At 26.5% G+C, this 14,445-nt stretch overlaps 1 protein-coding gene across 1 annotated transcript; it reads left to right on the top strand.

Moving 5' to 3' along the window:
• Positions 1-12,582: 12,582 nt before the first annotated feature.
• LOC111297057 (uncharacterized) lies at positions 12,583-13,903 on the top strand. Its single transcript, XM_022891648.2, has 2 exons — positions 12,583-13,026; positions 13,136-13,903. The coding sequence occupies exons 1-2, from the start codon at positions 12,934-12,936 to the stop codon at positions 13,382-13,384; spliced, it is 342 nt and encodes a 113-aa protein (XP_022747383.1). The 5' UTR covers positions 12,583-12,933; the 3' UTR covers positions 13,385-13,903.
• Positions 13,904-14,445: the final 542 nt, after the last annotated feature.

Below are 14,445 nucleotides of genomic sequence, written 5' to 3'. Positions count from 1 at the left end.
CCTCTTTTTCAAGAAATTTTTTTCAAAAAAAAAAATCCTTTTTTATTTTCTTTTTTGGACAAACAAATGACAAATGACAAAAATAATTCGACCCATTTCTCAGACTATAATACTTTTTATTTTAATTTAGAGGAAAGATAAAAAAAATTTTCTTTTTTAGAAAAAGAAAAGCTTATCCTTTTCTCTTTTTTTTTTTTTTAAGGAAAGAAAAGAAAAAAAATCATTTTTTACAACTATTTTAAATTCAAAATATTTAGAAAAAAAACCCATGGAAGATACAAAATTTAGACAAACATACAATAATTTAAATTAAACAAAAATAATAAATAAAAGACTTTTTTGTAAATTTTTTTTAAAATTTTGGTAGTAATATATAACAATTTTATTATTTGTAAAAAAGAAATATGTTTCTTCACATGTCATAATTCGGGAGATTTCGTACATAAAGATCGACATAGCTCTATCTAGGGTCAGAGTCTTAAGGCTTATTATATGCTTGGTTTAGATTGACACTTATCTAAAGGTTTCTAAATTGTTTTTTACTTTTGTTATCTCTAGATTAGTAAAGTACTCCAATCCTCATCCATTACAGGCTATGAATGGAAAATGTTCAATTTGAGTGAAAGAATTTCACTTGTCATTATGAAAGTTATCACCTCATAAGAGCATAGGTACTTTACTTCCTTTTATAATGGACAAAACCCAAGTATAAAGCTTTTACATGAAATGCAATGTGTCATCATGTGTGTGAGAGAAAATAACATCACAATCTTTATCCTAAATACCTCACAATTTATTAAAAATAATATATATAGAAATGTAAAATGAACTAATAACATAGTTAAAATAAAATGCAAGTGATTTTTTCTTATTATTATTATTATTATTATTATTATTATTATTATTATTATTAAGGAAACAAAAACCAAATCAAGAAAATTAAAATTAAATACCAATTAAGAGCATTAAATCAAAATTAAGGATAACACATAATTAATTTTTTTGCCTGACTCTCAAAAAATTTAGTTACCAAGTTGTCGTAACGGCTTTGGAGCCACTAGACTAAGTTAAAAACAAAAAAGCTATCACAAATCTTTTTTTCTACGGGTGATTGGCCATCTATTAAAATGTACAATTTTAATAAAATCTTAAAATTTATTAAAAATATAATTTTAAAGTTTGCGAAACAGTTTGAGTTTAGGAGTTTGGTTACATGTGGAGAATAATTGGCACTCTCATAGCACTCGTTAAAAAATGGTACTAATTAATTATGTGTTATCTTTTAATTTTGATAAAAAGGTCTTAAATTTGGTGTTTGAAGATAATTTTCTTGACTTCCTTTATTCATCACAATTTTAGCTTTTTTATTTTCATTTTTTATTATTTTTTATTATTCCACTTTATTGGAATAAATTAGAATCTTATTATTGAAAGAACTCTTAAAATATTTCAGTACGTTGGTAACATTAAAATAAAATTTTTTCACCTAGAGATTTTTTAAGTATTATTATTCAGAGTACCTTAAAATCTCACCATATAAGGCTTGTATTTATTTTCAAATATTAAGTGACATGCATGCAATGCAAATAATGAAATATTATAATGCATATTTTATATACCCCTTTTTTTAGGAAAATTTTTTTTATTAATTTTTTTTTATTTTTTTTATAAGAAAAGGAGAATTTTTATTATATTAAAAATTTTACTTTTACAAATACTCCAATACACTAGTAGTATTTAAAAAAATATTTCTCATATAAAGATTTCTTAAGCATCACTACTTAGAGTACTTTAAAATCTCATCATTGGATAAAAAATTTATTTTTCTCATTTTTTGTTTATTTTTTATTTTACCATTTGTTTTACTATTTATTTATTATTTTTTAAAAATTTCTTTTATTATTATTTTTAATTAAAAATAAGTAAATGAAAACCTTTTTGTATTGAATATATTTTTAAATACTCCAATACTTTGGTAGCATTTTAAAAAAATATTCTCACTCAATGATTTTTAAAGAATCACTACTCAGAATTCTTTAATATCTCATCATCGAAGGATTTTTATTTTTAATTTAGATTTTTTACACATTTTTTTATTATTTACTTTAAAGATTTAAAATTTAAGTATGCATCAATAAACAAATAAAGAACTTAACAAAAATATATAAAAAATTATTTTCATTATGTGATCACATTCTTAAAACTAGTGATTACTACCTAAAATGAATGTGATAAATCACAACTTTGGTCTTTCTAAAATGATACAATGGTTTGGCATGTCATGATCTTAGTTACCAATGGAGATTTAGCAATTGAAATGAGAAAAGGAACATCTTTTCATCTGGGCTTACAAATGAAAATCATCTTTTAAAGTATAATTATTTTGGCACCTTTTTAAGTTCTAAATATGTGATATTTTAATAAATACAAGACTGATCATGCAAGGTTCAAAGTTTTTGGGAAATAAAATAAAGATTCTAGTTTAAAAATAATTTTTTAAAAGTCTTTAATGCACCGAGGATCATTCAAAAATGCCTTTATCTAATGCTTCTCGCATCAATCACAAAACTTCATGAGTTGTTTTCAAATTTCACTATTACTTTGGATTGCTCTTTTGAGTTTTCACATTAAAGCCTTAATTTTTTTTTCTTTTCCTTTTTTTTTTTCTCTTTTTTCTTTATTTTTATGATTATTCACCATGCATTTGAGTACTCAAAATTCATTTAAAACCTAATTTTCTAAGGAACAAGCTCCCTAACTTAGGTATCCATACATAATCAAAATAGACTTTTTGAATGATTTAATGTAGGTCAGGGTTTAAGGTTCAAAAGAAAAGATAACATGCCTAACATATGTTTAAGGGTAATTGAACCAAGGATTATTTTCTTTCTATAAAGACATTTTCCTTTCCTCAAAAAATGCCTTTTCATCATGTTCTTTCTTTTTTTATTTTGCTTTTTTTTTTTGTGCATGAGTTCAAAATTTTTGGAACTTAACTTACATTAAACATGCCCTTTTAACATAAGGTATTGTTTCTTAGCCCTTAATATAAGATCAAATGCCAACTTAAAGGATTCTTTTTTTTTTTTAACTTGCCCCCAATTTTGGAGGCTAATCCTTGATTAGGGTTCAGAAAGAAAAATCAATAGGCTTAAAAGGGTTAACAAAATGATATTTTCTTTTTTCATGAATGGAATTTGAAATATGGTTATTTTTTATTTCAAGTATGGATGTTTCATTGAAAATTAATTCTTAGGAGATGACATTCTTTTCTCATTGATTTTAGATTCATTTAAATGTCTCATGTGTATGATGTCACAATCAACTCCTTTTTTTTTCTTCTTTTCCTTTTTAACTCATTCTCATAATACATTTTATCAACTTTTTACTCAAGTGAAGCATAACAATCTTTCTTTTCACAACTTATTCAAATGTTCATTAGTCAAAATGGTTAAAGAGGGTTATTTGGGACATTAAGTAAATTTGGCTTTTTTAATAAATTTACCCCAAAGATGATGATAGAAGATCATTTGGTGTAAGACTGAAAAAAATAATAATGTTGCATAGTCAAGATACCAAACAAATTGAAATTTTGGGAATTATAAAGGAATTTAGGTAGTGAAGTGTATGAAAAAGCCTTGACTTTTATTAATTCACCAAAATCCAGAAAACTTATAAGAGTGCTTTTGTATTAAAATTAATCAACCATCTCATTACTCATAGCCTAAATAAAGATTAATAACTTTTATAGTTCATCATAATCAAGTCAAGTGAAGGTAAGGTTTGTGAAGTTCTGAATCTTTTGTCCTTAGAGATTTTCAAAATTCTTAGTATTCCAATTGAAAAGAATGAAATGTTCAGGGAAATGGCTTATGATGCTAATTCTTAACAATAATCACCAAATTTCTTAAGTTTTTTTTTTTTTTTTCACATACATATCTTGTAACTTAAACAATTAAAATTGAAAGAACCAAAACTTATTACAAACCAATGAATTCATGTTTGAAACATTAATATGCAAAGAAAAACCAACCTATGACAAAGCTGATTTCTATTCCTTAAAAAGCTCTTGGATCAAGGTGCCACTGTGGATGAGATTTTCACTCTTCTTTTTCAACTACCTACATTTCTCAGTCGAGTGCCACATTACCCTCATGTGATAATCACATATATAGTTTGGATTATAACTCTTCGTTGATGGATTTGGAGTTACTTTCAAAGGTACTAAGGTGAGGAATTGGTACTTTACCAACTGAGGCAAAAGATTAAAAATTGGGATTGAGATTTTCTCAAAAATATTTCTTAATCTTCTTTAACTATTTAATGGTTGAGCAACAAACTAGCGATAAGGACTAATATGAGGTACTGACTATTAGGTTGCTTGATGAAAATAAGTATCTTAAAAAAGGTTATTTATGGTAGGGAAGTAACGTTGGTACATTGAATAAGATGGGATAAAATCTCCAACTTGTTTCCTTTTATAAATCATAGCTTGAATATCTCCTCTTTCCATTCTTGGTGCACCAACTTTCTTTATACTAGTTGTATCATTCTCTTTTAAGTTTTTTATTTTTTATAGTGTTCTTTATTACCTCCCCAAATATAACCATGTCAGCAAAACTCTTATTTGCATTTTCAATCATCCTTTCATAGTATAAAGCTTTAAGAATGTCGACAAATAGAATTGTAGTTTCTTTGTTTGTTAAAAGAGGTTAAACCTAGGCAATAGCATCCTTCTACCTTTGAGCATACTTTTTGAAGCTCTCAACATCTTTTTTACCCATGCTTTGTAGAGACAATTGATATGGGGCCAACTCTACAGTGTGCTTGTATTGGGTTATAATTGCCCTAACAATTCTTTCCACAAAGTGATTTGGGTTTTGTCCAACTTAACATACCACCTAGCAGTAAATTCTGTAAGATTGTCTTAGAATATATGATCAAGAGCTTGTCATTACAGATATGAGCAACTATCTTTCTATAGTAGATAGTGATATAAGTCATTAGGCATTTAGTCCCATCATATTTCTTAAACTCTAGGACCTTGAATTTGGGTAGAATAATTACATCTAGCACCAAACAAAACTTTGATGCATCTATAAATCTATAAAAATCTATTCCCTCGATAGTTTAAAGCCTTTCCTCTATGAGATCAATCTTTTTTTGAGCATTTGGATCTTGTATTGCTTCAAATGAATTTTTTTTCAATTTTTTTGGTTCATCAAGATTGTCAAAGACTTAGATTGGATCAGATTATTTTCACTAAAAAAAAATGTATAGTACTCACAAGATACTCAGGTTTGATTCAACTAAAATTCAAATTCAACATGATTATTATCGAGTCAAGCTCAAGCTCAAGTAGCTCAACTCATTGATCGAGTTGAGTTTGAGCATTCTTATACCTAGCTCAAGTATCTCACAAGCCTAATTGAGATTTTATATTTAAATATATTTTTATTATTTTAATTAATAAAATATCTTAAACTCGAACTCGAGTTCAAGCACAAATAATCGAGCTTTTATCAAATATAAGAATCGAACTTATTTTTACATGTTAATTGAGCCTAATTGAGTGAACTCGAGTAGCTCAATTTCTAACTCGAGTCAAGCTCGAGCTAAAAAAATAAAACTCAATCGAGTTTAAGCCAAGTTTTGAGCTTCAAATTTTGAATCGAGTTCGAGTTCAAGCTCGAGCTTAATACTATATTGGCTCAAACTCGATTGATTACAACCTTAATCCTGTGGATGATCTTTATGCAATTACTGAATGTATTATAGGATGAGAGTATGCCTCAAAAAGTGGTACTTGTTGTGATTGTGCCCCTTAAAATGCTTGTATGTGGGCTTTCTCCACCTTTTTCTCTCTATTAAATTTTTTTTTGGATTTCTATTATCTGGGCCAAGTCTCTTCTCATTTCATGTTAAGCTTTCTTAACTTTCTTAATTTGTCTGTGTTGTTTTAGCTCCATAAGTGGCAAATAGATTATCTTGACAATTAGGATCTTGAACCTTTACTACCATAATTAAGAATTAGGATGATGTCTAATTACAAATTTATGAAAAAGAAAAAAATCTATATGAATAAATAAATGGATGCATGCATTGAATGTTATCAAATAAAAATTTTTAAAAATCTTTACTTAAAAATTAAAAATTATCCTGACAATAAAAATCTTCAAATAACATTTCTAAACAATCTTAAAACCTATTGCTTGGTCTTATATTTCAACTTTAAGATCACAGTACTACCTTTGATAGGTTCATCAACTAATACAATTAGGTAATGAACTCTTAAGCAATCTTAAGCTCCTTTTCATTCTCAATACTTAATCAGCCAGCTTTGATTAAACCCTACACTTTATGTTTGAAAGAAAAGCAATTTTCTGTTAAATAACCTGGATTCCCAAAATGATAATCACATCGAGTATCAATATTATTCCACTTAGGATAAGGAGGTTTTAGTGAATCTAAATGAACTAGTATAATTTTATGGTTTCTAAAGAGTTGTGGAAATAGCTCAATGTAAGTAACAAAGTTAACATCCAATATAGAGAAAGAGAAAGATATAACAGGTTTGTGCATAACCTACATATAACAAAAGATGTGTGACCTAATTTTGGTTTGTTTCTACAAAAAAGGACATGGTTCTACTATAGGTTAAGTCCATTACAGCTCATTATATGATTGTTTTGGGATCGCAATCTAAGCATTTCCAAATTGTTTCTTACATTATTATCCATAACAGACTAGTAAAGCATTCCAATCTTCACCCATCACAGGCTACCAATGGAAAGGATTCAATTTGAGTGAAAGTATTTTACAAGCCACTGCAGGGATTATTATTTCAAAAGAGCATAGGAACTTTGCTCCTTTTTAAAAGAGATGAAGCCCATGCATAAAGCTCATGTAATCCAAATGAATGTGTCTGTGAAGCAACATGTACAAATTTCAATCCTAATTTTCCTTAAATCAAACAAAAGACAAAAACAAAAAAAAATGTATTAGTACACAAATAACATAATCATTACAATTTAAAACCATTAAACCAAAGAATATGATAAATTTAAACTTTTATGGGTCGACTCTTTATGCGTCCCCAGTGGAGTTACCAAACTATCATAATGTTAGATTCTTTGACCTATCGCTCTACATAACGGAGTTACCACCAACCTTTTTTTTTTATCTAGAAATGATTCACCACTTAATGAATCTATCCTTTTAGGATATCTTAGGCTTAGCTAAAGGTTCCTAAAAAAATAGGTTTTGGTTTGTATTTTAGAACTAAGATCGAGAGTTTGGTTACATATGGGAAAAGTTATAGCACTTTCAAACACCCGTCCAAAAAAATGTACCACTTAATTTTCAATTATCCTAAAGGCCTTGATTTTGATGGTTTGTTTTTTATTACATTTTACTATTTAAATATCAGAAATAACTTTTAAGATTTTTTTATCCATTAGGCAAACTTCTTAAAAATACTCTCACTTCAAGAGTATTTTAGAATCCTATTCATTTTCTTAAAAAAGCTTATTTGTCGAAAAAGACTTAACCATTTATTTTTGTTTAGATTTTGTTTTATTGAAAATATATCCAATTCTTCCACCATTTGAACCAAAATTAGAAATATTTTCTCACCTAAAAATTTCTTAAATAATCATATATTTGCTATTACGAAGAATTTCATCCTTGGAATTTGTTCTTTATTTTGTAAGTTTTATTTTTATTATATCTAAAATTTCTACCATTTTGGTCAAATTTAGAAAAACTCATCATCTAGATTGTTAGAAAATTTACCATTTGAAATTTCTAAAAATCTCATTATCAAATAATGGTTAACTCATTTCTAAAATTTTATAAATTTTTAAAATATTTTTTTACTTTTGAAAATAAATATTAATCATTGTTATTGAAATTTTATCTAAATTTTTTCTCTATTTAGGTTAAATGAAAAATCTCTCACCTAAAAATTTATTAAAAAGTATCCATTTGTAATTTCTATGAATTTTATCTTTGGATAATTATAATTTATTTCCAAAAAATTTTATTAAAGTTTTATTTTAAATATATTTTTTATAATTTAGAATAACTCTAACTTTTCCTAAAATTTTAATCTTGCAAAAATATTTGAAAAATAAATAAATAATAAAATAAATAAATAAATAATACTAAAAAAAGAGTTAGTTTGGCTTAGCTTGGATCGTGGCTTGACTATAGGAATAGAATGTGGCTAGAGCGGCTTGAATATCGGCTCGGCTTGGCTCAATAATGGCTAATAGGAATTGGGTTGCGAGGTCAAGTCGTGTAACAGGTTAGGTTGAATTTTGGTGAAGGGAGTTAAAACTCAAAACAACATTGTTTTATTCTGGGCATATAAGGCCAAAATTGTTTTTCTTAGATTTGCTTCAGCTCTCTGTCTCTTCTTTATTTTTTCTATTGTTTCTTTCTTTAGAAGGAAAAATTAATGGTTGATTTCTGTAAATGTTCATCGAGTTCTAGAAACTTAGCCAAAATCTTCTTGGAAAATATGAATTTCACTATAAAATTCGCTAGAATCTGGAAAATTTTTAGATTTTCCAAAAAAAATACAAAAAAAATCCTTTTTCATAAATATGATCCTCTAAAGCTATTTCTTTACTCCTCTCTCCTCAGATTAGATCGAAACACATTCAAATCTTTCTAAAAACTTCCTCTAGAACAAAATTTTAGCCAGATTCGAAATCCTCATTCATTTGCTACCAATTACCATTCAAAGCTACTTTTATGATTTTTTACTCGATTAGCCCTCTATCGATTTCATGTTTTTTCAATGTGATTTTTGTGTTTTTCTTCACTCACTTTCTGTATGTTTCTCCTTTGACTGTTATGTGCTTTACAATTGTTTTTCTTTCTGTTTTCTTGCTGTGATGATTTGTCATCTATTTATAAGCCATAATTAATAGAATTCCTGATTGTTTAGGATTCAAAATTTCAGTATTATAAAAAGAGACCATCACTTATCTTGAAAATTTTGAATTCAACTCCAACCTTGTCATTAGGCACTCCTAATTGAAGTTTGGCCATTTAATTCTTTCTTTTTTAAAGTTTTCCCTTAAAAAACTAAACTAATCAGATAATTTAAAGAAAAGATTAAAGCTAAAAATAATCAACAAATAAGATAAAAACAAATAAATAAAATAACTAAATAAAAGTAGATAAGGCAAAGAATAAATAGATAAATAGAGTAAATGAGATAAATATATAGATAAATGTAATAAAATATTAAATAATTAAATAAAGAGGAAATAAAAAATAAAGGAAATTCAATAACTAGATTTGAAGCGAGTCCGAGCCCAATTGAGTTGGGTTCCAGATTAAATAAGGTGTTTACAGACCCAAATGGATGCTCCAAAACTAGACTGAAGCATTGTGAGTTTAAGCCCATTTGAGAAGCAATTATAGGCCTAATTCAAGAAGTTAGCCCAAACTAATTTTTAACCTAGGTCTTAGCCCAAATTTTGGTATTATATTTTCCTTTTTATCTTTTTTTTTAATTATAGCATTTATTTATTTATCCATATTTACTTGTTTTATGTATAGTTATATTGTTAGATTTATACTTATATTGTCAGATTAAGGATATAACTTCATGATTTAAAACATTACTTAATAAATAAAAAATAATAATTTGAATAAAAATATTTTCAATTTTGCAATTATTCCAATGAGAATTTTAAGAAATAAAAAATGATTGATTTCTTAAAAATTTTAAGTGAAAATTTTTTTTTAAACTCTCTAGAATGGTGGAAAGTTTAAGATGAAAATTTTATAAAAAAAATCTACAAAATCAAGAATAAAAATAATAAGAATGCAATTCTTAAAAATAATTAGAAATTATTTTGATGATAAAATTCTATGAAATCAATAATGGTTGATTTTCTTGAATTTTTTAAATAATAAATTTATTTCTAAATTTTACCAGAATGGTGGCAGAATTAGATGAAATGTCAATAATGAGAATTCACATTTATTTTCAGGTGTAGTAAATAATAAAAAATAGGAATGATAAATTTTAAAAATAATAGACTAAACCCAATAAAACTATAAAAAATTAAGAATGGTTGATTTTCTTATAAACCACTAGGTTTAAAAGTATTTCTAAATATTTCTAGAATTGTGAAAATTTTAGACATATTTCTAATTAAATAAAGCAGCCAAAATAAAAATTAGAATAAAAAATTAAATAAATGATTAAATAAAAATAAATTCAACAATAAATCCTTTTCAAATGAACAAATAGGTTATTTGAATACTTTTGGGTAGAGAAAAATTTTTAGAAATTTGATAAAATGGTGAGAAAAACCTAAAATTCTTTCCAATATGTACATGTTTAAATTAAGGAAAAGACAAAAATCAAAAGACCATCTAGTCAAGACTTTAGGATAAGTAAAAATTGATGGGAGCCATCTTAGGATGAGTGTTGTGGGGGTGTTATAATATTCTTCATACATAACTGAACTCTCAAACTTAGTTCTAAAATACTGACCAAAAACCAATTCTTTTAAGAGTTTTAGTCAAGTTTAGGATATCTATAAAAGGGTAGATTTTTCAGGTGAAAAATCACACCAAGATAAAAAAAAAAAAATTGGTAGCAACTTTTAAAGTTATATTTAGTGATAGGTTAACAAATTTATATGTTATGACAAACTCTTTTGAAACAACATGCAAGCAAAGAATTCCCATTCAAACTATCATTTATCATTAGAAACATAAAAAAGGATAGTTTTTAAAAAAGTTAGCAAGCAATTTGGGAAAAAATCCAATTCCAACTGTTATCTATACAAACCAATCTAAAACAACACTACTTTAAAGTAATTTGGGAAAAAAATCTCATTCCAACCATTATTTATCAAACAAATCTCAAACAACATTATCTTTAAGTCATTTCAAATTAGAATAAAACAACATACAAACCTTAGAACAAATAATTCAAACAAATTAAATATAGAACAAAACAAAACAAAACATTGAAAAAAATGTTGTTTCGTAAGAAACATAAAAACTGAATCCAAATTCAAATTAACAACCAGAAAAGAAAAAACCTTTTAACCAATTTAAAAAGAATCAAAAAAAGAAATCCAAATCTCATTCAATCATTCAATTCTATGAGCCTAAAACCATTCGAAGAAAATAAAAAAAATGAAACCTAAATTCAATTTAACAACTAGAAGAAAAAAATTTTACCCAAAAACAGAGAGACAAAAAAAAAACAAAAAACTAAAAGTGAAAAAAAAAAAAAAACACATCAATAAGAACCTAAGAATAAAAACCTCAGAACAACATAGAGCCCCACAATCGATTAACACGATTATCTTTATGTTTTGTGCCAAATTTTGACTTTTTTGAATGGTCTTTAATGTTGCAAATTATCTTATAGTAAAATCTCAATTCTAGAAAAGCAAAGGAACCTTCGAAATTGGTCGGCCAGCCAAAAGAAACAAAAGTAATGGACAGGTGTCAAGGCTAATATCCTTAAGGGATTCTTTTAATCTAGAATTATATTGATTAATATAAAATTATAAAAATCTTTTAAATATATTACATAATAGTACCTAAAAGAATAATATATGTTATGTTGCTTATAACAGTTTTTTATAAGTTATAATATGATTTAAAGTAAATTATATAGATTTTAATTCTCTTAAGTATGCATATGATTTAGGATAAACTAAAATCTCTTATAATTATACATGTTATTTAAAATAAAATATATTGTTTTTAATTTTAAATGTATTATAATATCTTATCATGTGATATAAAATAACTTATATAATCTCTTATCATTATATATGTTATTTAGAATTAATATATTAATTTTAATATCCAATATATTTTTTATTATGTGATTTAAAATAAAATATGTAAGATAAATCATTGATATCTATATCTTATTATAATGATTTATACATTATGTTATTATTTAATTACTAATGTGAAGTTTCTGAAAAAAAAAAAAAAAAAACTAATAAGAAGCATTTAAACAAAAATTAAGGAAGCAAGCCCATCATAAAAGAATGAAATAAGGATCTTAATTTTACCTTTATTACCAATAAAACATGTTTCATGAAAAAAAATTGCATATTAAATAACTATCATAATTAAATACTTAAAATAACTTTATATGATCATATTAAATAAGTAATTAGATATTATAATGTAATGTTTAAAATAATTTTTATAATATTTATATTAAATAAAAATAAATAAAAAAACGTGTTAAATGTGTGTCTTACACTTGTTAAGCATATACTTATATTTTATATATATTAATATTGTTTATATACAATTAAATGCATTTTACATATCTTATACGTAATAAACATATATTCTTATGAAATAATCTAATTAAATATATATTTTTATATTTTAAACATATTAAACGTCTCAAACAACTACGTAACATGCACAACTAAACACAAAAACATATTTCTCAAATTATTTTCATTTCGTGTATAATCGTATCTTGCTTAAAATGAAAGGCAGCGGCAGCGTCATCAGCATATGCTTCCTCCTTACTACTGACTCGCACTCTCCGAGGTGCAAAAATAAATTTGTACTCAAAACCCAAACTCTTTCTCTCTCTCTCTCTCTCTCTCTTCAAATAATTCCACCAAAAAATTTTTTTTCCTTGTTTTTCTATTCTCTACTAGCTAAATCCCATTTAAGATGTACTCAATTTAGCACCACCAAGAAATAGGTGTTCAAAAGGACAATTCTTTTTTCATTTATGATTTACACCAAATCAAACAAACCAAATGCTCCGAGTTGTTCTTTACAAAACCAACCCAAGAAAAGTATCAATACCCATTTCACATTCTTATACATCATATTTCGCTTTTTCTTTTCTTTTACAACCTATTTAGCAAATCACAAAAACAAAAACGCACTTCCAGAAACATGAAATCTGCCTATAGGGTCACTCTTTTTCTCCTCTTTCTGCTCTTTTCAGCTTATGTCTTCAATTACAATGAAGCTACAAGCATGGCCCAAGTAAGTGAAAAACCTTGCTTTGAATGCATGGATCCCTTTGCTTATCATGTCCAAGATTTGAACTTTTTATTTATTATTATGGATTTGAAGTTGGTTTCTTGATTTGAAGGTAAATGGGTCTTCAGAAATGGTTCCATTGGTGGAAGAAAAGATAGAGAACATGATGATGTTTAATGAAAGCAGAATAAGGTTAAGGAGTTTCCAGATATGTGCTGTTTGTACATGCTGTGGTGGATCTAGAGGGGTTTGCTTGCCATCTCCTTGTTGCTATGCAATCAATTGCAACATTCCAAACAGACCTTTTGGTTTCTGTTCTTTCACTCCCAAGACCTGTAATTGCTTTGGATGTCATCTCTAATTTAAAGTTTTATTTTATCTATATTTCATAATTGTGGTTTGTTTCAATTTAGGAGTAAAAAATATCTTGATTCTGTTGAGAGTGTGAAATGGGAGGAAAAGAACATCTGTTTTCTTCATTTGTTTGTTTATAAATTTCATAGAGAGATTGCTATTTCCAGGTTAGTTTTTTGTCTATCTCCAGTGGAATTTGTCTATAATTTTTGTTTTTTCAAGTAAGTAGCTTTGCCTGGAAAGAGATATGGATAATTAAGGAAACATTGCCCTTGTTTATGAAGCTACTGAGTCTTATGACAAGGTTATTTTTATTTTCTTTAGGATATAAATTAATGTTAGTGCTCAGTGGGGTAGAAGTGTTAGTCATGACAAAGACTCAAGATGTCTATTATTTTACTATTGTTTACCCTTTTATTCATATGTTTAATTTATTAGTGGGGTGTGATGCAGAATGCAACTTGGAAAAAATGTACGAGAATCTTATTTTTTAATATCAATTTTTTTTTTGGACAGTTTTTGTTTATCTTATTCCTTTTTTAATTGTACTAATGTTTCTGCTGTTTCAATCATGCTTCACACTTGATCTTGCACAGTATCTTAAGTCAAGTGAAAGTGAATTGCTAGAATTAACTTTGTAGTTTGGCTTTTTGTGCCTACCACATTACGGAGTCTTTTGCAAATCAGTACATTTTTAGCACTTAGCTATGTGGCGCCGGGGAAAACAAAATCCGGGTTGGCATATAGTATCTTGCCAATTTCCAGTAGATCATGCTTTGATTCGGGTGGTCCAATTCTTTGAATAGTGGGGGCATCTGGGGAGGGAGGACCAGAGAGAGAGAGAGAGAGAGAGAGAGAGAGGGAGGTGGGGTGTTATGTTATATAAATCACCTTAAAAACATGAGTTTTTTGTATGTAGAAAGTCCTGTAAATAGCTGAGATTTAAAAGTTGGTGATTTTTTTATAAAAGATATCATGTGAAGATAAAGAAAAAGATTACAATTAATAAGATTTGAATATCAAAATTGTTAGATTAAGGTTTAAATCTCAAAATTGTTAGATGATACT

Source organism: Durio zibethinus, chromosome 12 (genome assembly GCF_047325235.1).
Source record: "Durio zibethinus cultivar Kanyao isolate XHJ-2024 chromosome 12, ASM4732523v1, whole genome shotgun sequence".
Taxonomy (NCBI): domain Eukaryota; kingdom Viridiplantae; phylum Streptophyta; class Magnoliopsida; order Malvales; family Malvaceae; genus Durio; species Durio zibethinus.
The sequence above is the reverse complement of the archived record's forward strand: the minus strand, read 5'-3'. Positions and strand labels throughout refer to the sequence as shown.